Source organism: Pseudochaenichthys georgianus, chromosome 16 (assembly GCF_902827115.2).
Source record: "Pseudochaenichthys georgianus chromosome 16, fPseGeo1.2, whole genome shotgun sequence".
NCBI lineage: Eukaryota > Metazoa > Chordata > Actinopteri > Perciformes > Channichthyidae > Pseudochaenichthys > Pseudochaenichthys georgianus.
In genome coordinates this window covers 5,876,377-5,903,356 of record NC_047518.2, presented here as the reverse complement: position 1 = coordinate 5,903,356, position 26,980 = coordinate 5,876,377, and the positions used below count along the sequence as shown (strand labels likewise).

The 26,980-nt window shown below is 39.5% G+C and overlaps 1 protein-coding gene across 1 annotated transcript; it reads right to left on the bottom strand.

Annotated features, from left to right (window-relative positions):
* Positions 1-465: 465 nt before the first annotated feature.
* Positions 466-23,319, bottom strand: LOC117460771 (14-3-3 protein beta/alpha-A-like). The gene is made up of 6 exons (XM_034102316.2): positions 23,209-23,319; positions 12,948-13,259; positions 6,637-6,760; positions 4,330-4,496; positions 4,077-4,172; positions 466-1,459 (listed from the first exon to the last, which is right to left on the bottom strand). Exons 2-6 carry the CDS (start codon positions 13,248-13,250, stop codon positions 1,409-1,411), a joined length of 741 nt encoding a protein of 246 aa, XP_033958207.1. The 5' UTR covers positions 13,251-13,259; positions 23,209-23,319; the 3' UTR covers positions 466-1,408.
* Positions 23,320-26,980: the final 3,661 nt, after the last annotated feature.

Here is a 26,980-nt window from a genome sequence, read left to right as displayed (position 1 = left end):
TAGATGTTCCTTCAAGCAGTGGCAATTAAGCAAGATATGTAGCTTTTTGGTTTAGGATACAGACTAAAAATGGATGCTTTAGTCCCGTGAAATAGTTGTTCAGAAATGTTTCACCCTGTCTAGTTTAATTAACAAATCCTTTTGGGGGTCAATAGGATTTCTTAGTAGCAATTTTTATGAAGGTCATTAAAGGTCCAGCGTATTTAAAGATGTGTGGCTTGAGGTCCTATATATGTTTGGCTTTTCCACCAAGAACACACTTGTATGATGTATTTAAAGGCCATTACAAAGGCGCAAACAACAACATTGAACACGAGCAGAATGTTTTCATTATTCCCATAAAGTAAGGTGACTTGTCCTCCTCCTCCTCCTCCCAGACCCAGACAACCATTCCTGAGAGCGGAGTGCAGTTCATTTATACCAGACTTTGAATAATATGGCTGCTGGGCCAAATGAGACTAATAGTTGGAACTTTTAAATAATTTTTTTATTCCACTTTCATGAAATGACACATTTCGCCCCAAATAACAGCTATGCTTGGGTGTTCTGTATGAAAATTCCAAAGACATGAACAAAGCTTGCCTGCCCAACAACAACCATCCTTACAAGTCCACAAACTACTTCTTACCAACATGCAGTTAAGGCAAGTATTGAAAGGAAACCGAGAATAAGACAAATCAAATCTAAATCTGTAAAAGCAGTAACGAGATAAGGACTTTTTCTTACTGCTGTGCTCATAAAAACAAAATCAAGTTTGTGTGCTCTTTTGTTTTTCAATTTTTTCTATACCTCGTAATTGACACAGAAATACAAAAGCATGTCACCCGAAAACAAATACAAATAATAAAGAGTAGAAAGTTGAGAAACTGACAGTTTATGGAATGTTACCTTTGTGTTCCAACAAAACCTTGCCATCCGTCTCCTTTACACCTCCACCGGTCACAGCTGCTGTCTCCTAAGGTGTAAGGAGCTGACCCCTGATTTTGTGAAACCCCAGATGTATCATCAAAAGATGGTGTTAATGAAGAACAGGAGCTTCAAAATGAATATGATACATACAGCTGCATGTTTCATGAGTTAAGTACTTCCCCTTTCACCCAGCACCTCAATAATGCAACACCCCCATTTCTCCCACACAAAAAAGGTCAGCTGACAAGCAACCAACACTAAACACCCTTTATGCTTTCACCAGGACCCTCACATCACGGATTTAAAACCTCCCCATCCCCCTTCCCATGCAGTTACTAAAGAAGGAATAGTAAACTGATAGGAATGAGACAAGTGTTGAGGGGACTCAATATAAAAAAGATGAAGAATTGGAAATAATGTGGTCGTCTCAGTGTTGATAATCATGATGAAGATGAAACGGAATGATGGCAGGCAGACAGGGATGAGTATGGGGTCAGGCTCATTCTGCTGCTTCTTGTTCCTCTTCGGCCTGGTTATCAGAAGTCCACAGCTGAAAAAAGAAGGATAAAAGAGTAGGTAAAGGAAAATAGGGATACACCAATTAACACTTCATCTTAACATGTTTTTGATTTTCATTTCATTAGAAAGTTCTACTCTCCAGTGACCAGAAAAAGAAAGCCCCTGTTCAGTAACAATTCTGGACTATTAAATAACTGACCATACAGATATAAACAGTGTGTGATAAACCATCATTTAGATCAGGGGTGGGGAACCTCCGGCGCCCGCGAGACCATTTGGTACGGCCCTCGAGGTAATTTAAAAAACATTTTTTTTTAGAAATGTAAACCGCAAAATAATTAAACAAGCGAGTGCCTGTTTGGTCCTTGAACACAACATGAGCCTAACTGTCATCACGTGGTATATGTCTCGTCTGACAGGGGTGCAGTTCTGACGGAGAGCACCAGAACGCCACTCCGGCACAGAAATTGCAGTACCCATAAGGAGCCGTGCTGCAGTTTCTGCGTGGCTGTGTCTTTAGCTGAAAGCCCAGTGACGATCTGCTCATCTGTCACACTGAGCATACAGTCAATAACTTTGTTGTTATTAGCATCTGGTTAGCTAGCTATGCTAACGAATATAAGAAGCTTTTTCTAAAACCAATGAGGTAAAGGCACATCTTTATATGATCATTATAAAAAAATAAGAGAATAAAGTAAACGGGTATAAAATACTATATGACAGTAAACAAAAGTTGTTATTAATAAACAAGAATACAGTTTGAAAGGGGAGTGATTTGTAAAATATCCATAAAGAAAAAGAAAATCTGCTTACAGTTCTGTTTCATGTGTTGAGAGATGTATCCATAGATCTCCTAATGTTGCTCTCAAAGTGCACCAGATTGATGCTTTTAACTTTAACTTCAACTTTTAAAAACAAATCTTCTAAAAAAAAAAAATCTAAAAATTGCTTTCGGGACTATTGTGGTACAAATCCAACTAGCCATGCTTAGTAGGGATGACCGATGCATTCGCCAATGTTCTCCCCATGTACTAATGGTGTTAATAGGTTTTACTGTCATGTTACTTAGCACTGTTGAAGAGGACGCGGTAATCCTTTATTTTCTTTTATGACGGACAAAATCTAAAGTCTGTTTGTTATTTGAAAGATGACTGATGGCAGTCTGCTGTACGTTTGAAGTCATTAACGTCGCAGTTCTCTCCTTCCTCCCTGTGAGGAGCTGCTGCTGCAGAACAAGCACATGCTGCAGAATTTAGTCCGCATGAAGCACGTTTCTTCAGAATCAGTCAATTACATCCCCAGTTCAGAGAGTATGCTATAATAATAGTTGTGATGATGGAAATGTAAAACTAATGAAAACATTTTTACATTTAATACTCAACCCATGTTTGTATAATTGAGTAAACTCTGTGTGGGCTCTAGGCTGCAAGCAACATAACATACTTGAACTGGTAACATTACTCGTAGCTTGGGCAACTACAGCTCAGAGATAGGCAGTTCCAAAAGGTGCATTTCTCTGCCTGAATATAGTGCACTTGCGCCAGATGTTTGGACAGATTGCTTGTGTTTCCGCCATTACACAAAAATCCCTTATTGCACTTGTGGCAACAAGCATTGTCCAAATAAAACTTGTAAAGTGTAACCACACTTGAATTCTTAGTGTTGTGCATCGCTCGTAAACATTGGTAACTTCTGCGCTCGAAGTTCAAATTATTTTAACTTCGACCTAATTGGTGACTTTTCACCACACAACCAATCAGACAACAGTTGCATGAAGAGGCGCAAACTAGAAGGGGGAGGTATACATAGAAACGGAACTTACATGCTCGGTGGTCTAACCTAGTGGTGAGCAAAGAGCAAATTGTGCATCATGTGAATGCAGCTTTGGTGAACTGCAAGGTGCTTATCCACATTTTGTAATCTTATTGCAAATTGGAAACGGAGTTGATGAGATAAAACGTGCAAGATATTGTTTATGACATTTCTCCAGTACGAATAGCAAAACCGATAACATTGAAGCTTATGGATACCACGGTATTATAATAATTTAGCCCCAAAGCCCATTTAATACCGGGTTTCAGTACTCATCTCTACAATAGGGTAAAAGGCTCCTGCCCTCATACATGGGTACTTGTTGCATTGCACAGTCAACAGGAAATTATTTCTAGACAGAAATATGCCGTTTCATTTAATGTTATTTTGAAATGCTTTGAGCATGATAAACTTCTACACTGCGACTTACTTATACAGTGTATGCCATTTGAATGACTCCAAAAAAGTTACCAAACTCTAAAGCGTAATATTTCTGGTCACAGATTGTCCTGGGGTAGTAAGCCCCACCTACTCAATCAAACCTATATCAAACATAATGAACCATGAATGAATGTTATTAAATTAGAGCTGCAACTGAAAAATGATATTCAACCATTTTGATAATCAATTACCTTAAATTATTCTATAATAGTTAAGTGAATCTGTTATTCTTTCAGACTGAAAGTTGGAAACATTACCATTGGTTCTAGGAAGCTGTAATTGCATTTTTAAAAAAAAAACAATTGAGAAAATAAATCAATACTAATCAATGAAGAACATGACAAATTGCACACGATATGTAGAAGTGAGTTTGTGTCCAAGCAATGGAAACTTACTGTCAAGTTGTCCCTCAGTAGCTGCATGATTAGTGTACTGTCCTTGTAGGAATCTTCGCCCAGTGTATCCAGCTCTGCAATGGCCTGATCAAAAGCCTAACAGATTCAAAAATATGTTTTAGACTGCTGTAAGGATGGTGATCTTAAACAAGCTCTTAAGTACACTGTTTTAGCTCAATAATCAAAACATATTACATTAAATCATTTGCATTACATTAAGCAGAAGTATGAACATTTAGTGTTATGAACGCACCTCTTTAGCCAGCTTGCAGGCTTCTTCAGGTGAGCCGAGGATCTCATAGTAGAAAACAGAGAAATTGAGCGCAAGACCAAGACGGATTGGGTGGGTTGGGGGCATTTCCTCTTTGCTGGTGACATAGGCGGCTTCGTAGGATGATCTTGAGTTTGCAATGATTTCATCTGACAGAGGACAAAAGGCACATAAGAGCTGTGATATAACAGACGTGAAATATGCAATTATTTGTATTTAAATGAAATAAACCAGTGTTATGATTATTATACATTGTAGAACACTCTACTATACATACCATATATATATATATTAGTGGTGCACGATAATTATCGGTCCGATATTAGGAATTATGACGTCATCCCGATAAACCCGATAAAAGTATTAATAGCCCCGATAATATACAATATATTTTTTGGGTAAAAATGTTTTTCACTCGGCTCCTCCCGTTTTGCCAGTACTGTGGTATTAGTGGTTTAGGAAGAGGGGAGTTCTTCACAAATAAAATAAATATGGTCACTTTGAAGAGAAAAACTGTTCTTGGCTTTGTTTTGTTCATAGTAGTAATGCTCATGTCATTTGCTCACTACTAGTCTTTTTTTTACCACCAGGTGTGCAAAAACTACAGGTACATTTAATATATATATATATATATATATATATATAAGCTGTATTAAGAAGCTGCTGGGAGTCTTCCCAGCAGCTTCTACTGAAGTCTTCCGAGTAAATCGCCAGAACGCCGACACCTCCTCATCTCCCATGTTTTTTTTGTGTTGCCATAAGTTATTCTCTCTCTCTCTCAAGCTAATGCCAGCAAATACAATGGCAGCTTCACAAAACTTTTCAGAGTTTTACGGGGCATGGTTTGCAATTCGCCCAGCCAATCAGAAATTGGAACGTTTTTCTACCCAGGAAAGTACCTGGGCTGCAGTCGGATAGTTTAAAAATCAGCTCCTAAATTCTAACCCTATCGTCTATTCCTTGACCTCTGAGTGAAACGTCACGGGGTTAACGGATAGTGGACAGGAGAATTCAAAAGGATTTAGGAGAAGAGACTGCGGTACTTTAGAGAATCCGAATGCACTTTCACTATCCGACGTGTTTATGATGTGCCAGCGGACGTCATTGTGTGCGTCTGCTGCTGTGGGGAAACTATGGAAACCACAGTTTTCTATACAGCGGACTACAACATGGATGTTTAATAAGAACGAGGGACTACTGTGAACTCATCTAGAGACTCTGCTCCGTGCTCTGATGCTGCTGCTTTGCTTTATGAACGTGGACAACAGAGAAACATATTCTTCAGGACCAAAGTTGGAATTGAAATAAAAAAGGAAAGTGAAACTTATGCTCGTCACCCTCTCCCTCCGGTCCACATTAATACCAATGATCCCAATACGTATGATTGATGAAAAGATCTTAAAATCAATACAAATGTATTTATTATAAACGTTAGTCCTTAACATCTATCACTGTGTATATCACCATTCAAACATCTTTTAAAAGTTGAACAAACCCCACACAGCTCAGTAAAGACTGTGAAATGTTTACTTTATTTGATCATTTCAGTGAAAACTAACGTTCATATTTCTCTTTTTGATTATAATACTGATGAACGTTCAAAACAAAGCACTTTGGCAACTTACCACCTATGTTTTAAAATGCTTAATAAGCACCGTAACTTTCATGATATCATTTCTCGGTCATAATCGGTTGTTTCCGTGAACGGCCGACTGTTGAGTGACGGCAAATGCTGCGGCTGCAAGGCATTGTGGGGCAGCATTTTCGCTTCTCCTGTCGGTTAGGGAGGTCCAGTGGTTCCTAAGCTAAAGGAGGTTATAAAGGAAGTTTGAAACCTCCTTTCCTTTCATTCTCATCATTCTAGAGAATTCGAACGGCACTTATCATGGCTGCCACTGAGGGACTTCCGGGTCATTTCACTCCTTTAGGAAGGTTCCTAAGCTAAATGGACTATTCGACTTCAGCCCTGCTCTCTAGCAGGGACTGAAAATGGGGGAAAGTTCTCATGAACTAAGTTCTCTTTTTGGTGTGAACGCAAAATCCCAGGAACTATCGGAACTAAAAGGGAAAAGTACGGGGATAAGCGCCTAATGTAAATCTATTCTGGTAGACCTCAACAATGGAATTATGATCAGTAGAAATGACCATGTCATGGGACCTTTAAGACTTATTAAGGATCTGTGGGGACCCTGAAAAACCTCCTGTGGGTCTGGTTACTTTTATTTGAAGGTTTTACAATGCATCTCTCCAAACAGGAACACATACACGTATAAATGACATAGTACTTACCATGTTTGCCTTCTACTTTAGCGACCTCAGCCAAGTAGCGGTAGTAATCTCCTTTCATTTTCAAATAGAATACTTTGCTCTCTGCTCCAGAGGCCTTTGGAATGAGATGTTGGTCCAAGAGTTCCTGTGGCAGACAAACAGAAAAATCTAACTATTACAAAATAACTCACTTTCTAGGATATTAAATCAAATGTTTCAACTATATTTGGCAGACTTTGCAAATCAGCAGAAACAGCATTGATTTATTTACTTGGATACTACAGGTTGAAATTGTGTTAACACATTAATAATCGGCACTTTATACACAGATTACTAATAGGCTTGTTTGAATGACATCACCTAACCCACTGAAGATGGTGGTGAGTGGAGAAGTGGGAAGGAAGAAGAGGAGAAAGAGGGTGGGTTTATGTGTAGAAGACACAAGGAGTGAAGAAGGATGAGAGAGCAGGGCTGTTGAATTTTCACTGAGGAAGTAGGTCAATCATATAACCCATGTTAGCTCTTATACAGGGTATATGCAGGAATCCTGGAGTGGAGTGCACCAGCTGGGTAAAAAAGTAGGGCTTAACTCTAACGCCGGGCTTAGCTACGTCCGACGTAGTGATTCGAATTTACACCGAGTGCACCAAGCCTGACTAGTCTCGGGCGTAGCTGCGCCTGGTCTTAAGATGCGCGTCCACGTGAATACACACGAAACAGTAATTGTTGCCAAGCAACGCCATTTTACAGACTCAGAGGACCGCAGAGAAGAGGGAATTCCCACACCCACAGCCTCAGCGATGACTCAAGGGGAATCCCAAATGGCCACACCCCGAAAGAGAAAGAGGGATTTGTCAGAGCTACAGCGGGAACTGACGGAGAAAGAAATCGTTCGTGTGGAGGTGGAGACAGTCAAATTGAGAGCGGAACACAAAACAATTCTGAATCTGAGCGCAATCAGCACCTGCAAGGTTGGGGAGAGCGCAGCGTTTCGATCTGATCCGTGCTGGAGTTGAGGGGAGATCTCCTCGATTAAATCAAAAAGGGCTCGCCTGCCGAAACCTCTCTATCAGTTCACTGTCTGAATAGATGTCCAGTGGGATTGTTCGATCACGGACGACTCTTTTTCTTCTTAATGCCCTTTCATTGTTAAACCTATAAACAAGACGCCCTGCCATCGTTAATATCCTTCTTGCCTGTTTTACGTTACTATGGATACTCGTCTGTCTTTCCGATTTACGCCTGCTCCATACTAGGCGTACAAGTTACACCCGGGCGCAACGCATACAGGGCTTAAGTCTAAGTGGTCATAACTTTAGTTTGGTCTTAACCTTCGGTTCTACGTCGGACGTAGCTGGTGCACTCCACTCCTGAAGTCAAATGTAAGAACTTTTAAGACCTTTAAGACCTCATCGCCACTTTGAGTTTTAACCCGTTACATTGGCGACACACTTTAACCTCACATTGACTATATACAGTATTGATTGTCCTTCATCCTTATCTTCCAACCATTTGGACTAGGGATTGACCGATATGGCTTTTTCAAGGCCGATACAGATTATTAGTAATCAAGGAGACCGATAACCGATATTTGGAACCGATATACATTTGCAGTAAAATCAGAAAATCTTAGTGTCAACATGTAGAATAACAAACTCCAACACAACTTCTTTGAAATGCATTTAAGCATATATTATGTTTAATGAACTTTTAAACATCTTACAACTGGTTTCCTCTCTGAGCCCTTTTCTTTAGTGCAGCCATCTGCTATGAGTTGGAGAGAGAGACAAGAAGTGGGGCTGCAGGCTGACGTGCTTAACTAACAATAATGCTTAATTTATTATATCTGTCTATCTAGCATAAAATCCCAATAAGCTGCTAGCAACTGCACAACACTAGTGCTGGCTAATGTTTTGCAAACTATTAAAAGTGAGGCTATTACAGTAGACCTAACGTTAGTCTAGTAGCCTAACTTCTAATATTTTGCTAAACATTTGCTAGATACATGTTGGCTAGCTAATGATTTCAATTTGAATTCACATAACCTGAAAAACTGCGAGGCTCCACATGCCCTTTAATACTTTTTAATAGCCTTAATTTTCGCTAAATTGATTTATCAACTTTTAATACTTTTTAAGACCCCGCGGACACCCTGTTATAACAAGCATGCACCACTCAGACTCTCCCCGTTGTTAATTGGAAAGCTAGCTGGCAGGGACACGCTTATTGTCACAAGCGATGAGTATACTTTCGGTGTACGAAATATGAATTGATACATCATTTAAAGAACAAATTTGATCTGTTGGCGGCTGAACTGTGGATTTTAACTTGTAATTTGTACGCCTGGGCTACACTGGCTGAGCCTCAACCTTTGTGTGACATCTACCTTGCTCAACTGCTGTGGCGCACACATGTAATGTCCACACTGACAGCTTGCCGCTGCGCTGCCTGTCCAGCTTTTCTGTCTGATTTGAGGATGTCCATTTTTCTGATTCATGTTAACCCATTTGTTTCCAAGACGATCAGTGCCTTGATTCAAGGGATGGTTTCAGTGGGTAACAAGCAATTCACGTACGACCACAACAAAGGCACAAACAGCTTAATCCATTATTTATCTTCAGCTGCTGTGCATGGAAAACACAGGAAATCAAGTCTATGAGAGACTGGGCATTTTCTGGGATACATTCTGCCACTTTCCCAGCAAGTCTCCATGGCATTTCCAAAGTTAAGCTACATAGTGGGCAGATGTCTGAGAACTTTACTCTGCCAGTGTAATGGCAAACCGATATGTGTGACTTCATCACAAATTAGTAGGGATGCTCCGATCGATCGGTCACCGATCGAGATCGGCAGATACTCACTCTCTACCGATCGATCGGTGCTCTCTAAACATGCCGATCGTGAGAGCCGATCGCATGACGTAAAATACATGACACTTTTCTCCATGTGCGGCAAAAAAAGCTCGCCAAAATGGCTTCACCGGTCTGGCATTATGTTAAGGAAGGTGTCCGAAAAAGACAGTAAAATGGCGTTATGCAACGTGTGTGAAGCAGAAATCCTGCAGCTCCGCCCGCCGGACCGGTAAGCGGAATGAAACACACAAGAGTTAGACCTAACACACTTAGCTATTTTATCTACCTCTGGAACAAGCTAAACTAGTTACTATAAATATATTTATTCTTCACTGTCGGGTCACTCATTACTGGATCAGTGAGCTGCATGAGATACTGACAGGCTGTCAGGAGAGGGAGAGAGGGGGAGAGAGGAAAAGAGAGCGCTTCCGCTCATTTCTCCCGTGTTATTCTCCAAAGTGAATGTAAACTTGAATAATGTACATCATTTGAATGTAATAATTAAGTTGATTGTTGTTTGTGGAAGCTCCAGTAAATGAGCCCCATTAACTGAGTTTTAAACATCACTTTAAATGGAAGATTTAAAGTGATGTTTAAATCTTCCATTTAGGCCCCGCCCACTCGATCGGATCGGTATCGGCCGATACTGATTCCGGCGATCGGCCCCGGAGCATCCCTAGTAACGATACCAAAAACTCACGGTACGATAATATCGCGATAACAAGTCCACGGTACGGTATTTATTGCGATATTGAATAATAAAGAAAAATAAAAATAAATGTGTTTTCTTTATTAAATAACAAATCTGATTTGAACAGCATTTTAGTAGGATAGCAGTATTTTAAAGTGTCAAAAACAAAGTGACAGTAACAGACCAGTGTTTTTGTACCTACAAGTACTACCAAACAAAGTAGGCATTTTCTTTGAGCCACTGCATCTCACAAATAAACAAGGACATTTAATAATCAGACCCTGCAATAAAATAAATCAAGTTTCACTTTAGTTTTTCAAGTAACTCAACTCAAACTCACTAGTCACTCACTCAGCATCATCAGACAGGTTTTTAGGAATATGAGAATGTCCACATTTCCAGGTATTTATAAGCTGGGATGTTTGGGCGTTTACAATATCCCCTGCTCTGGAAAGAACTCTCTCGCTTGGTACTGATGTTGCTGGGACAGCAGTGGTCGCGTTAACCGAATATTTTATTTAACAATGACGGAAAAATCTGAAAGCAGTCTGTCATTTTGACAGATTAGAACAAACTCGGAACAGCGCCAACGTTTCCCCGCAGCGAGGCTCTGGGGTTATGCCGCGTTATGCATGCCCTCCAAAAGGAAATTATATAGTTTCCAAACCGTACTTTGCCGTACAGATCAACACATGTCTGGGAGGTTTTGCTTCACGCTGTGCACGCTCCCGCGAGGTGCATGCACACACGGCATAACACCGCCCACCGAAAAAGCGAAAAAGTCTAACGCCACCTCAGTGGAACGGAGAGATATGCTTTGGCCATGGGTGACAGCAGTGGGTCAAACTGTGCATTGTCTCTCCACCACTTCAAAAACAATACAGTTTTTGCCAAGAAGGTGAGGCTTATTGACAGGGCGAGATATAAATATACTGTTGGTACTTGTCAATGTCTCTAGGTGTGTAAATGTAGCCCTGTAAATACGATGTCCTTTTGTGTTATCTGTTGTTTTATGTTCATGTTGTAACCTACTTGCTGCCATGTTGGACAGGTCTCTCTTGAAAAAGAGATAGATGATCTCAATGGGACCACCTGGTTAAATAAAGAAATAATAACCCAGCCCAGACCTGCTCTTAACCTGTTAAACCCCACGCCTGTTTTTCAGGTTTCAGGCTCGAAAATGACATGCCCAGAACAAATGACTATATATTCACTTCTATAAGGGTACATTAATAATCTTTTTTCTCAAAGCAATGATAAACCTGTGAGTTGAATGTAGAAAGGTCAGAATCAATATAGATGTTTTTATTTTAAAGTAAATTCCAATTGAACATAGTAAAAATTTAAATTATAGTGTCCGTCCAAAAAAAACAACCATTACTTATAGTGAAAACTATCCTTGAATGATGGGATAAGACTAAAAGCTTTAGGAATCCAAACTATAACATATAATTAATACCCTGTATCAAGATTTAGACAAAAACCCCACCTCTGGGGTCATTTGGGTGTATTTGCCATATCTCTGGAACCCATCGGTCGAATTTGGTGATTGACACCTCTTTTTAACCGATAGAGCCAATAGAATCGAAGGGGGAGTTCCTAAATCCATCTAAACATTAGCATTGGTGAATGAGAGTGATGCGCAGCCAGCATGCCCCAAACCGGAAGCTGGGTTACAGCTCTCATACACTCTATATGAAAACTACTCTTATTGACAAAGTGTTATGATGGATCATCAGTAATCATTTCAAAGTGACACATTGGATTAACCTTCAGCAGCGTTTATATGCGTTGTAATGCCCTTGAACACAGCTTTTGACAGCAAAGGTAAGACGTATTTGTCGTTTTTGCCACGTAAAGTGAAGTCGTGTGTTGTCTTTCCTGGCTTTCGCTGCCGTGAGTTCTGGTCGCACAGTGATGATACTTATACCATTGGAATCTCAGCTTTCATATGATATCTTGTTTGTGCAGATCCAATGAAGTATACAATATTTCCACCGTGAGTTATGTGCCAAGTGCGTTAGCACTCTTTCGCTTAGTGCTAATTCAGAGGCTCTGCTTTAGAGTTGTGTTTTGTTTCGGTAAAAATTGTTCATATCGTCCGTTAGCTGAGTTTCTTCCCGTTAAGTGGGTATGACACATTAATAGGTTGTTAAATGTTAAGCCCTGAGACAGTTTCGTGAACATTGTTGTGTTTAGCCCCCGGGGGCGGGGGCATGGGGTTTACCAACAACGGATGACCAAGAAACTAATAGGGATGCCAATGATTATTCGATTAGAGTCTCCATAATCGAATATTATTTTTAAAAATCAATTTTATTTATATATATATATATATTTTTTTTTTCTGGCTTAGTTTCAACCAAAATATAGACTAATGCTAATAATAGTATTAATAATTGTAAATGGCCATTGGTCATACCACCAGTTTGTTTTACTGTAAACTTGGAGGAAGCCTGCTGCTGCAGCACGCTACACACCGATGTGTACAGCTCCTTATGGGTACCCCCCAAAACGGAAACTCTTCGGTTCTCCACAAATCACCCAAATCAGCGTTAAAAAAGCGGGGGGCACCGAAAAGGGACTAATTTGCATGCACGAATACTAACATGCAGTCTGTCTATAGGGCCATAGACAACTAGTGTAAATCCTAATGTGAAAAATGTGCCACTTTCATGACTTGCATGGTTTTACGTAAAAGTGATGTTGAAAACTATTTCTAAATGACACAAGCGTTAACAGAATTCTTAAGCAAACAATGTTGTCGAAGTAAATGTTCAAAAACTCACCAGCACTTCTTCGCAGATTTTATTCAGCTCCTTCTCAATCGTATCCTTGTAGTCTTTGGACATGGTCTTCTTTTTGTCGGTTCCGTCGGCCTTCTGCTCAATGCTGGAAATCACTCGCCATGAGGAGCGTCGGGCACCCACAACATTCTTGTATGCCACTGACAGCAGGTTTCGCTCCTCGTTCGAAAGTTCCTCGCCTTTCTCCGTCACAGACTTCATAGCCTCAGCCATGTCGTCATAACGCTCAGCCTGCTCAGCCAGTTTGGCCTTATGCACAAGTTCCGTTCGGCTTGAATCTCCCATGACTGCTTACTGGAGAAAGAAAAGCAAATAAAATAAGTGATGATTACACATTTCTTATATGGACCAGTACCTATTTGAAAGATTACTAAATGTGTAGAGAAAGAACAATTGAAGCATTTAAGATAGAGAACAATTAAAGAGTCGAAACACTCAGCAAAAGAAAACTCCTCTGTGTTGGTTTAGCTGAAGCTATGGCATATGGTGCAAATTATGTTTCTGCGGCTTTCTGCCCTCTAGGTGGTATTTCTACAGCGAAAAACTGATTCATTCCATGGTTATAAAAGTGATAAGAGTAATTAGACAGGGAAGAATTGCAAAAACTATAGTTAATCACAACAAAGTGTAAAGTTACTCTACGTTTGAACTACATACATATGAAGCAAGCAGCGCTGAGCGGCAGAGCCATACATGTGTTAAGCCGAAGTTCAATAAACATCCCAATCCCCTATGCTGAAGTTGCAAAAACACCACGATCTTATGATCCAAACCTATCAGTTTCCCAGTTACACAGAAATGCAGGAAGTCAGTCAGAGTTGGGGGTGCGTGCAGCGTCTCGCAGCGGAGTAACTGTGGTGCGGAGGGGCTGCGAGTGGAGCCTCGCAGTTTTTCAGGTTGATATGTGAAGCTCATTAGCTAGCCAACCTGTATCTAGCAAATGTTTAGCAAAATATTAGAAGTGAGGCTACTAGACTAACGTTAGGTCTACTGTAATAGTAGGGATGGGTACCGGGCCCCAGGGCTGAATTATTAAAGACTGTGGTACCGTTAAGCTCCGACGTTATCGGTCTTTTTATCGGTACTGGAGACATCTAAAAAAATATATGTCATATGTATTATTGCTACACAAACATTATATTGCAGTTTTAGTGTCGCCAACTCCGTTTCTAATACGCAAAAAGACTGCAAAATGCTTCCATGATTATCTTTGATCTCTCTCGCCCGCCTGCTTGGGAGGGGGCGGGGCAGTTTACACACACACACACGCGGCTGCTACATGCAATGCAACACACACACACACTAGGGATGGGAACGATTAATCTAATATTCGAAATGATTCAGGTATTCGAATAATTATTCATGTATTCGAATATGAGTTATGAATATTTTTATAAACTTTTTTATTTTAATTTATTTTTGGGAGTGATGCCTAAGTTGATTACATATTATCAAATTGAATAATTCAATGTATATATATACGACTGCCATAGCTAAATGTGTTAGGTGACGTCTAAAGGTGTGTTTTGCTCCACTCACCGGCCCCTCACAGCAGGTGCTGATCTCTCTCTCTCTCGTGTCCGGTTATACTTCACTCGCGTTTATGTCCAAATCCATCAGATCTAGCTAGTTCTAGCCAATGATATGGCTGCTGCCCCTGCCTACACGCAGATCACGCAGACTCAAACCTCATCTTAGGCCCAAATGTGGCGCAAATGAGCTCCGCAGCCGTTGCGAGGTTCCGGCGCTAACAGTTCATGAGCGTGCTCCCCCGCCCCCTGTCAACACTCGCGACACATGAGTGGCCAGCCTAAACAACAATAAGCGGACATGGACATTTTGACTGGAGAGATTTAGTTTTGCCGGTATTCAACATTTTACCAGTCATAGTCCGGTAATTATTTACACTCTAAGAAGAGTCCTACACAACAGAAATGGCGTCAAAAAGGAGTAATGTGTGGAAATACTTCGACCGGGTTAGTGAGTGCGGTGTAGAGGTCAAACTATGCCAAATTAAACTTATATACATGCTATACCTTGCTATACCCGCAACCTCCGTTCCAGCTGAGAGGGTCTTCTCTACAGCTGGCCTGATTGTGAATCGCCTCCACACTATAGCTGTCAAACTGTGATCACCAGTTCAATACATTTGACAAATTCGACTTGGTTTCTACACTTATTTGAACATGTATGCATTTCAAAAAAATTCTTGAAAAAAAATGTAAAAAAAATATATATTCGGGAACAAATATTTTGCCCGATTTTTTTTGGGGGGGTCGAATATACATTTGCTTTCAACTTCCCATCCCTAACACACACGGAGGAGGAGATGGCGGAGAGAACGCGCGCCGAGGTGTGGTTAAACTGTACCCGTCTCGATGTGGACAATGCTCGTTACCAAAAGTGCAATAAGAGTTTAGCATGTAAGGGCGGTAACTAGGGCTGTACCCGAATATTCGACTATTTGTTCGTTGGCCAACTATTCGGGTTTCAATTTCATTATTCGGATATTCGTTTTTTTCTCCAAAAAATATTTTTTTCCCCCTAAATGTATGCTATCAATAAAGGCGAATTGCCATATTCTTATACTATATTTATACTTTTGAATTGCACTGTTAAAATGCGGAAATATATACAATATCAGCCTGGGCTCCTGACATCGCGTTCACTCACAGTCACGAACTGCACGCTTCACACACCTGAACACAAAATGCCGAAGACTTCAGCTGTGTGGGACCATTTTAAATTGGACAACCGTAAGAAGAAGGCAGTGTACCAAATATGCGACAAGAAACTGGCCTACCACGGTGGCACAACAACTCTGAAAAGTCACCGGATCCTGTAAATACTAGCCTAGCTTAGCTGTTGTCAAATTGCCATGATGAAGCTGCTTTATCCACCGTTTAAACAGTAACGTTACACATGATAACATCGTGCACTTACTTTGCTTGGAAAATAGTTGCAAGCAACCAAATAGTTTTTTTATATTAGTTTTTCAATTTTATCCGAATAGTGAAAATAATAGGAGCAATGTGGGAACATCTGGGGCTACGGCAATTATTGGCATACAGTTCGTTCATTTATTTTTCGTTCTTCATTTATTTAAATACTGTTTACTAGGGGTGTAACGGTTCACAAACATTTCGGTTCGGTACGTACCTCGGTTTTTGGGTCACGGTTCGGTTCAGCAGAATTTTTTTTCACAAAACAAAAACATATATATATTTTTTTATTGTTATTAAACTGTGAATAATGTATTCACTCAAATAAATACAAAATATAATAAAATAAACATTAAGGTGCAGCATTTCGATGAACTGAAATAATCTGTATTTGAACTTTACTGTACAAGTACTCACAAAACATAAACTATTAGTTTTGGGTTTTTAAATCATTATTAAACTGTGAATATTCACTCAAATAAATACAAAATATAATAAAATAAACATTAAGGTGCAGCATTTCGATGAACTGAAATAATCTGTATGTGAACTTTACTGTACTAGTACTCACAAAACATAAATTAGTTTTGGGTTTTTAATTATTATTAAACTGTGAATATTCACTCAAATAGATACAAAATATAATCAAATGAACATTAAGGTGCAGCATTTCGATGAAATTAAATTATCTGTATTAGAACTGTACTGTACTAGTACCTAAGCAGCCAGCTTGACATTAGGACTTGCTTGTCATTGTATTTTCATGTTGTTTAAAGAAAAATGAACTTTTCCACATTGCTTGCCGAAAGGGCAGATCTGCTGGCACTAGCAATGCCTCCTACTGTGGAGAAAACCCTCTCGCTAGGGACAGAGGTAGCAGATACAGCCAGGTAGGTAGCGCTTTGCTAACATGGCAACATAAGGATATTTGGCGTTTGTAATAGCTTTGGCTCGGTCTGAACTTTTTGCGAGTGGTGGAGGCTAAATGCTAGTGGGAGTTGGGTTTGCACTTCAGTCTTTTGGTACCGGTGATATTCACGTTCGGGTGATGCCTTTTCAAGAGTGTGCAAGTTTGATGTATTGCCAGCCGCGTAACCAATTTTAGTTGAACAATGCCGACAAACAGCTTTGGTTTGGTCCACCTGTCTTTGTCCGCCATCCTTGTACGTAACTGTGAAACCAAAATGTTCCCAAACCGGAGACTTCAATGATGCTGGAGGATTTTCGAGCTCAACTTGATCTGCGTTCGCCATTAATTTTCGACAGTTCCTCAAAGTACTGACTAAATTTGAACGCATCCCTCTGACCAGCTCTCATAGCATGCCCTCTCATCCAATGAAATGACTTGCTCGCTCTATGACGTTATGAGCCCAATGTGAGGAAATTACTCCGAATGCTGCGACGCAGCACCTGAGATTACTTCCAAGAAGTTGTTCACGTTGTCAATTGTTTACGTTTAACGTTATATTCGTTCGGTACACATGTGTATAATAATTTCGGTACGGGTACGTGTACCGTTACACCCCTACTGTTTACTGTATCGGTAACAAGTATTACACTGTTAGGCCTACTGTTACGGCTATGTTATTAAAAGTATTGTTGTTAACAGAAATATGTGTTTTGTATCTTCAGGTTGTAAAACGTTATAGACGGAATTTGGAACCAGATTTGGTCCCCGGGCGCTGCGCTGCGTTAAATGCAGAGGACACATTTAGTTTTAATGTATGCGAGTACTGAGACAATAAATAAATATAAATCGTAATAGTATGCTCTTTCTGCGCTTCTGCTTAACAGCGTGTTGTCAGGTGTCTCAGAGCGTGTTATGAAAAAATGTTGGGAAAAAAGTTTTATATATAAAAAAAAAGGATCTCTCCGCACCGAATATTCGCTGTTGATTACTACCGAATATCCGGAGCCCGAAAAATGGTATTCGGGACAGCCCTAGCGGTAACACGAGCAGTTTGTCTAAACATTTAGCAAAAGTGCACCACATTCAGACGGAGGAATGCACCGGGTTCCACTGTCTTTCTAGTAGCTCTGTAGCCCCGTCCACGAGTAACGTTTCCACGTCAGGTGTTCTGTATGCTAGCAGCAACACACAGAGTTAACTCAATTATACAAACATGAGTTAATGATTAGAGGAAACTGAGTTATTTATTTTGTTAAAGTTTCAGCTATTCTGTTTACAGTTCTGTCATCAGATTATTTAATACGATTTGTTAAAACATTGTTGTTTCTTTTTGATGTGAAATATTATGCGTTTCATTTAAATAAAAAGCAATGTTAGTTTTGTTCACAATTTGTTTAGTTAACCTTTTTTTTCTTCAAAAGAACCGATAAGAGTACCGTTAAAAGACCGGACCGATAAGCGGCATCGATAAAAGTAGTAGTACCGTTAAAACCTTAACGATACCCATCCCTATGTAATAGCCTCACTTTTAATAGTTTGCAAAACATTAGCTACCACTAGTGTTTTGCAGTTGCTAGCAGCTTATTGGGATTTTATACTAGATAGACAGGCATTGTTTTGATATAATAAATTAAGCATTATTGTTAGTTAAGCATATCACCCTGCAGCCCCACTTTTAACTCTCTGTCTCTCTCCAACTCATTGCAGATGGCTGCACTAAAGAAAAGGACACAGAGAGGAAACCAGTTGTAAGATGTTCATTAAACATAATATATGCTTAAATGCATTTCAAAGAGTTGTGTTGGAGTTTGTGTTATTCTACATTTTGACACCAAGATTTTCTGATTTTAGTGCAAATGTATATCGGTTCCAAATATCGGTTATTGGTCTCCTTGATTACTAATAATCGGTATCGGCATTGAAAAAGCCATATCGGTCGTTCCCTAGTAGAGATGCAGCTGGATTCAAACATGTACCTACAAAAGGCTCTGAACAAATCACTTGGCAATGTTGAGTGCTATGAATTGGTAAAAAGAAAGAAAAAACGTAGTACCAGCAGATGTATTGTAAATGCAGTTTGTGTTGACTTGACACCCACCAACTAGGGGTGTAACGGTACTTGCACACTCATTTGAAAAGGCATCACCCGAACGTGAATATTACTGGTACCAAAAGAAAAAAGACTGAAGTGCAAACCCAACTCCCGCTAGCATTTAAACCTCCACCACTCGCAACAAGTTCAGACCGAGCCAAAGATATTACAAACAGGAAAATATCCTTATGTTGCCATGTCAGCAAAGCGCTACCTGGCTGTATCTGCTACCTCTGTCCCTAGCGAGAGGGTGTTCTCCACAGCAGGAGGCATTGTTAGTGCCAGCAGATTTGCCCTTTCGGCAAGCAATGTGGACAAGTTAATTTTTCTTTAAAAAAACATGAAAATACAATGACAAGCAAGTCCTAATGTCAAGCTGGCTGCTTAGGTACTAGTACAGTACAGTTCAAATACAGATTATTTCAGTTCATCGAAATGCTGCACCTTAATGTTAATTTTATTTTGTATTTATTTGAGTGAATATTCACAGTTTAATAATAATTAAAACCCCAAAACTAATAGTTTGTTTTGTGAGTACTAGTAGAGTAAAGTTCAAATACAGATTATTTCAGTTCAGCGAAATGCTGCACTTTAATGTTTATTTTATAAAATGTTGTATTTATTTGAGTGAATACATTATTCACAGTTTAATAATAAGTAAAAAAATATATATATTATGTTTTGTGATAATTTTTTCTGCTGTACCGAAAACGTACCGAGACCTAAAAACCGAGGTACGTACCAAACTGAAATGTTTGTGAACCGTTACACCCCTACCACCAACACAAAATAATTCTCATTACTAAATCAATAGCCTATATCCGTTTGACCTATCCAAAATAGCCAGCGGAAATCCAAAGAATCAATCAGATGATTTCCATTCCAGAGTGCAAGTAGTGATGCATGCACAAGCTCCATCCTGATATAACGAGGTGCACCCCAAATAAAGTTCAACTAAATGAACTATGTGACAAATGAAAAAAAAATCACCAAATATATATTAGTAATGTTGTTTAGACACTACTACGACACATTTGAAATCACAAAAAGTGTTTTCAAACTACTAAAGATACAATGCCATTGGGGGTTTGGCCAATTTATAGGTATAGTTTCAGCAATGACAGATTTACCCATGCCCCTCATGACCTATGGGTAAACCAGTGTGTTTGCATTTCAATTGAAAAATTACTATGCTGCAAAGTCATATACCAGTTAAGGTATGTTTGGTTGTGAGAGACTATTTGCCGAAACATGCATGTAGCAGTCATAAGCCGCTTTCACACCGCAGGACTTGCGGTACTTTAGTGCCACTAAAGTACCACTAAAGTACCACGGCACTAAATCCGCCAGGGGGCTAGTGCCAATCGCATTCACACCGCAGTACTTTCCCTGAGGCACGATTACGCTGACGTCACTTCGTCTTCTTCTTCTCTGGGTTTTCTGGCAGGCCGCAAAACCACTTCACGGCGAGTACAACAAAAAAACGAGAGAAGAAGAACTACACGGGGGGAGGGGGTATAAAGCCCATCCGCTGTATGAGGCGTTTGTTTACTTTCCGACCTCAGACATGATGGAGTTCATAAGGGTAATTTACAAATAAAATACCCCATTATAACAATGGACTTTATCTTTATGTATTTATTATATATGACCCCCTCAGGCTGATTTTGGAAAAGGACATCAACCCTTGTTTGGTGTTTTTCCCTTATTTATCTAAAACAAATGACATGATAAATTACTTGTGTCTATGTGTGTAAGACTTGTGTTTCTGATCAATTCAACCACAGACACCTGTCTGCTCTCACATTCTTCTATTCTGCAAATTTGGGGTGGGACACAATAAATAAAGCTTCGCCAGTTTGTTTGTTTTATTGCACAGTCAAGACATAACAATAACGGCATCATGCTGTTCCAGGTGTGTCGTATGCATGTAAATTGAAGTTAAATAACAGTGTAAAATGTAAAATAAAGTGTAAGTAGTTTCAAAACAATGTAACAGTGGCAATATATATAGCAGCAGACACACCTTAGTGCAAGTTAGGTGTCAGTATTAAAAAACAGTGGCAATATATATATATAATAACAATAGAAAATCGTTACCACTCTTATTATTGTGGTCTTTAATTTTTTTATAGTCCTGCCTGAGTTTCTTTATTTTTACCCGGCATCCACATCACGAGTCCCAGCTCAAGTAGCGAACATCGCTCAAAACATTTGGAGTTGGGAACTGCTTTCTGTAGAAGCTGCTGCATCGCGTCCTTGGAGTAAATTGCCAGAAGCGCCGACACTTCCTCATCATTCCACCGCTCCGGTGTTGTAGTACGTGTGGTCATAACTGCTTTAAAGTACAAAAAAACCACTCGCTCAGGTGTGGATGTGGTTTTGTAGCGAGGAAAAAAATGGCTGCCTAACAAAACAAATTCAGAGTCTAACGGGGCGTGGTTTGCAATTCGCCCAGCCAATAGAAATAGAATAGAAATTGGCACTCTTTTGTCACCAGGTTCGTACCACCTCTCTAGCAGGGACTAAAAAGTACCAAAAGAGTTCCCGGCACTGAGTAGTCCCGGCGGTGTGAACGCGACATTATTGGTACTAACGGAACTAAAGAACTAAAGTACCAGGGAAAGTCCTGCGGTGTGAACGCGGCTATTGTACATATACACAGGGGTGTAAAGTACCTAAGTACATTTATTCAAGTGCAGTATACTTAAGTATAGTTTTGAGGAACTTGCCTTTATTGCTACTATTTAGTTAATACCTTTAGTTAATTTACAGATGTGGATGAATGATGTGAAATATAATCAAGTCTTAAATCAGACTGTAGTTCCACCTGGAGTAAATTCACAAGCTATACTAAGTATAGCAGTATACAAAGTCATTCAAACTAGCTGCAGCTTTACCAGCTTTGAGAACACTTTAATGATCAATCATTATAAAACATGTCATATATATTATTCTGAAATGGACCAATCTGAATAACTGAGTACTTTTAAAGTATATGCTGATGCCAATACTGTTCTACTTTTACTCGAGTAACATTTGGATTGCAGGACTAGTAACAGAGTATTCTTACACTTTGGTCATTTTACTTTTAAAAGATCCGAGTACTTTTTCCTCCTGTGCATAAACACTATCTACGATTACTATGTATCTCTAGCTAGAATCTAGGGCAGATAGATGAGCCCCCCACCCCCGCTCGCTCTCTGTCCTGTACAGACACACACACCCACAAGCACGCATACACACCACACCCAATCCTGTACCTGCGGCAACATGCGAGAACACGGAAACTACAGTCCGGATAAAAGACGATTACTGTGATAAATGTTACAATATCTGGCCGACAATAACCCAGAAGAGCTTTAATGAAATGTATGTTTAGCTAAATGCAAATATTTTCTAAAGAAAAACAACATCCGACGAAGGAAAGCCCAACACTACTGTTAGGCCCTCGTGACCCGTTTCCAGAATGACACCAACTATTTCCTGAAACGTAGCATTCCGAACAAGCCATATTTTACTAATGTGCTAGGGTTTTAACCAATTGTGTATCTTTCCTGATTATCTCATAACGTGTTTAAACCATTTCAAACTTTACTTTTCACTTAATCACCAATGCTTTAGTTGGTTTTGAAGCACGACGCCATCCTTATTTTATATTATAAAAAAGGTGTGCATCTTGGCTGGCTGTCCTTTGGCATAGTGTATCTCACTTCCTCACGCATTGCTTATTTTTCAAACGTTAATGACACATTCTTGACACATTACGTCAGCAAACGGATATACTAACGTTACATTTCGTGCCACGGTGCTGTTGTACCAAATATGTAGTATTGCAGACGCTAACATCTAACTAATCTTTGGAGAATAACATACACATTTACACGCAACAGTTATTATATCTTATAAACAATGTATCCCTATACAGATGCCTGGTAATACTTGACGTTATTAGCTAACAGGCGACATACAAACGAAACCAGTAAGCACAACGTGACAAGTGACTTTTGTTAGCAGGTTTGACGTTTGTACTCCATACAACAAAATATCAGCGCTTCAACCTTCGACCCGCCTTTCACGGCTGCTCTTCCATTTTAAAACCAGCCATTAGACATATCCCACTGTAGCCAAGCTAGCTATTGTTCTATGGTCTGGTGATTGTCGTCGCTAAACGCAGCCCCACGGGTAATCGAAGGCGGTGCGTTTCGATGATAACTATATTTTACGAAGCGTTAGAAGACCTAGCGATACATAATGCAATCGTATAAGCCGTTTAAAAGGGTGAAACTCATTTCATACCTGAGTTCTGGTAGATAGCAGTGATTTCGTCGTGCGAAGCTACAGCTTCTTCTCTCAGCCCGTCTGTCTGAATGAAATCCACGGGGTTTCCCTCCAATGAAACCAGTCCAGGGCAGGGCCGGGGCGTTGGGGGGGCGGGTAGGGTTGGTGGGCTGACGTCAGACGTTATCATGGCAACCTTACTCGAGATATCTTGGGAGAATCTGAATCAGAATACTGAATTTATTCGTCCCGGGCATTTACCATTTTTACAGCAAAGAGCATCTTTAATATATCACTCAAAAAGCATGCATGATACACAAATATATATTAAAGGGAGCAGAGGTGGGAGAAGTACACAGATCTTATACTTCAGTAAAAGTAGAAGTACCAGAGTGTAATACTCTGGTACAGTAAAAGTCCTGCATTCAAAATGTTACTCAAGTAAAAGTACAAAAGTATTAGCATCAAAATATAGTTAAAGTAGCAAAAGTAAAAGTAGTCATTTTGCAGATTGGTCCATTTCAGAATAATATATATGATATGTTTTGTAATTATTGATCAATAAAGTGTTATCGACGCGGGTAAAGGTGCAGATAGTTTGAATGACTTTGTATACTGCAGGGTAGCTTGTGAATTTACTCCAGGTGTAACTAAAGTCTGATTTAACACTTGAATATATCTCACATCATTCATCCAGATCCGTAAAGTAAACTAAAGGTATTAAATAAATGTAATGGAGTAAAAGTACACCATTTACCTCTGAACTGTAGAGGAGTACAAAGTATCTAACTATTTAAATAATCAAGTAAAGTACAAGTATCTCCATCCATATATCCATTAGTCATATTTGCATGTTGTTTTTTGTTTTTCCAACTTTATTGAACAATTTATGAAAAACATAAAAAATGCAATCCATCAGTGTTCATTAAATGAATTCTAACTGAGGGCATTATGAACAGAAAACTTAGGTAAACAAACTAAAAACAAAGTGGTCAATTCAGAATTAAGTTTATTATTGGGAAATCTGTATAATTGTTTGACTTTTTTTTGGTATAATTCCATGTTATTAAGAAATCCAATAGTATGTCTTGAAATTACACAGTTGCACTGTTAAGGAACCTGTGACCTAAGTTTTTCAGGAGTTACACCGTAGTTATGCATATGACATGACAATACATCTTTGAATCTTTAATCAATAAATACTATAGACATTTTGAGGAAGTGACATTTGTGGATGTGAAATGTCTAATTCCAAATCCTAATGTTTTCAAATTTAAGGCCACATTTTAAATTATCATATGTTCAGACCAGATTGTTTTGCTCATTGTAAGTTTACTAATACTGGATGTTAGGGATTAATTTTGTCTTTACTTAAGATATTTGACCTTTCGGCCTGTTGACATTTATGACGAAGTCTGTTATCTGTCTTAAGGAATGGGAAGTCTCAGCTATTGCTGACATTATCAGTGTTATGACCGGTCAACTCTCGGTCACAAGAGCCATAGAGTCAGATAAAGTGATTCAGTGTCTCCAGGTGTTCACGTATACCTTCCCCCAAGATGCGAGGCTGATCAGAATTGACATGGCAACCCACCCGTGCAGTCAGAATCTTTGACTGTGTGACTTGTGATGTGAAATTCTCCGGCCGATGCTTGTATTAAATCCCAGTGTTTGACATCAGAACTCCTGCTCGTCCCGTGTCTCTCTGAGTCCTGACTCTCCATTGAAGCAGAAGTTTCCCTTACACTGGAAAGCATCCCAGAATATTAGCATGTTATCTGAGCAAGTGGAGAAACACATTTATGAAAACCTCAACTTGTAACAACACAGTAAATGATATGGAAGTCCACCAAGCCGAGGTCCTGTCTTACTGCAGATCTTATTTTTATCAGAACAGAGGCAGAGACATCACATAGGCATGCTGTATGGTGACTATCACTGAGAGGAATTGTTAAACCTCAAATGAATGCAGCTCATGATATGGGTGCTGTGACCCAGATCGCGGGTCTGTGGAGCTGATGGTAATGCTGCACATTATCTAGAGACCGATAAGCTCCTAAACTAGTGACATTTCTCTATCAAAATTGGGATGATGAAGGCCTCACAAACTAGAACAGAGGACAAAGTGCAACAGTATATTATTTAGCCTAATCAAAACAACTATTTCTGCATTGTGGTTTGTTTCCAAGGTGAAGCTATGTTTTGCCTTATCACATGTTTCCCCCTATGTCCATATGTCAAGCATATAAAGGTCAGATCAGATAGTGGCAACACATTTTCCAGCACCATTCTGAGATTCATTTGTTAAGAAGTATGGCTGAACATTTTAAATGAGCTTCAGTTTTCTACAATAATAGATTAATAAAAAGTAAAAGAAACGTAGATTATAATAATTTATGGGGTCAAGAGCACTAACTTCAAGGACTGAAGTGCAAGATGGAAAAAACTTATGAATTCCCAACTTCATTGAATGGTTCATACATGGTGCACGTGATTGCTTTCTATTATTTAATAGTGTTTATGACGGATTAACAATTATTCCATCACAAATTAGTTTCAAGCAGGTGAGGTTAGAATAAGCATTATGTTACGGGTCCCAAAAGCTTGGGTACCACAACAACAATAAATGATATCTGTAGAAAAAAGAAAAGTGCAGCAGCAAGAATTAGACAAAGGATTGCTTCTGAGGAGGGGGAGGAAGTGTCCCCCCTAAGATAACCCAGGCGTCACCGCTCACCTGCCAAAGGTCCCACCTTGGCGCTACTTACTCTTACTGTTTCTCAAACAGTACAGATAAACCATAAAATGATATGAATGTCATCAAAATAAATACAGATAATGTTGAGCTTTTCAAAACAATAAATGCACTGTTTAGCAAAAATAAATAAAAGTAAATACACAAATAATTGTACCATTTTTGGGGTGTACCACAATTATACTAATAATCAATAGAGTAGGTGGAAGTGTAAAGCACAATTCAACATAAGCGCTCACTCTTTCATATTCAAATAAGTTATGCATTTGGACATTTCTACACGATAAAAAGACATCTGAGTAATGTTACAATTAAAAGTATCATCTTTATTTAAAGATTATACATGACATGTTGGCAACAAAGAAATTATAATTTAAAAACATGGCTGGTTGTCAGTACAGACTAAAGGTGGGGTATGTAATTTTGGAGAAACCAGCTCAAGTGCGCTAGAATTTGAAAATACACAACCGGAAAAAATCTGCCCCTTCCTTCAGACTTCCTTACAGAGCCCCTCCTCCAACACACACGAACGCGCACATGACCAATGAGGGCACGAGATAAATGTATGCACGGTGGACCTCCATGGGACCTTATTTCGAAAAAATTATGTATTGAAGTCAATGGAGAGAGAAAGATTATCTTTCGATCCCGTTTGAATTGTGCCACGAATTACAAATATGATGTTTGTCAATTTAAAAGATAATTTTGCAAGTCAAAACAAAAATAATGTGTCGTAAAACTGTGAAGTAACACATTTGTTTGTGTGAAACGCTCAATGAACTACATCTCTGGTCTCGCAGAACAACACACGTCACCAAGATGGCCGTCACTACCGTCTTGTCAACAAAAGGATTGACTACCCTCACTATCACCACAATGAAACACGTCCAGAAGAATGTCATGCAAAGCTGCCTGCCTGCCTGCCTGCCTTCCTTTGATTCTCTCTGAACTGCCTAGTCTTAAGGCCCTGACACACCAAGCAGTCACCAGAGGACTAGCCGACGCTGAAGTCGGCTGTTGCCTGGCCGTGTTCTC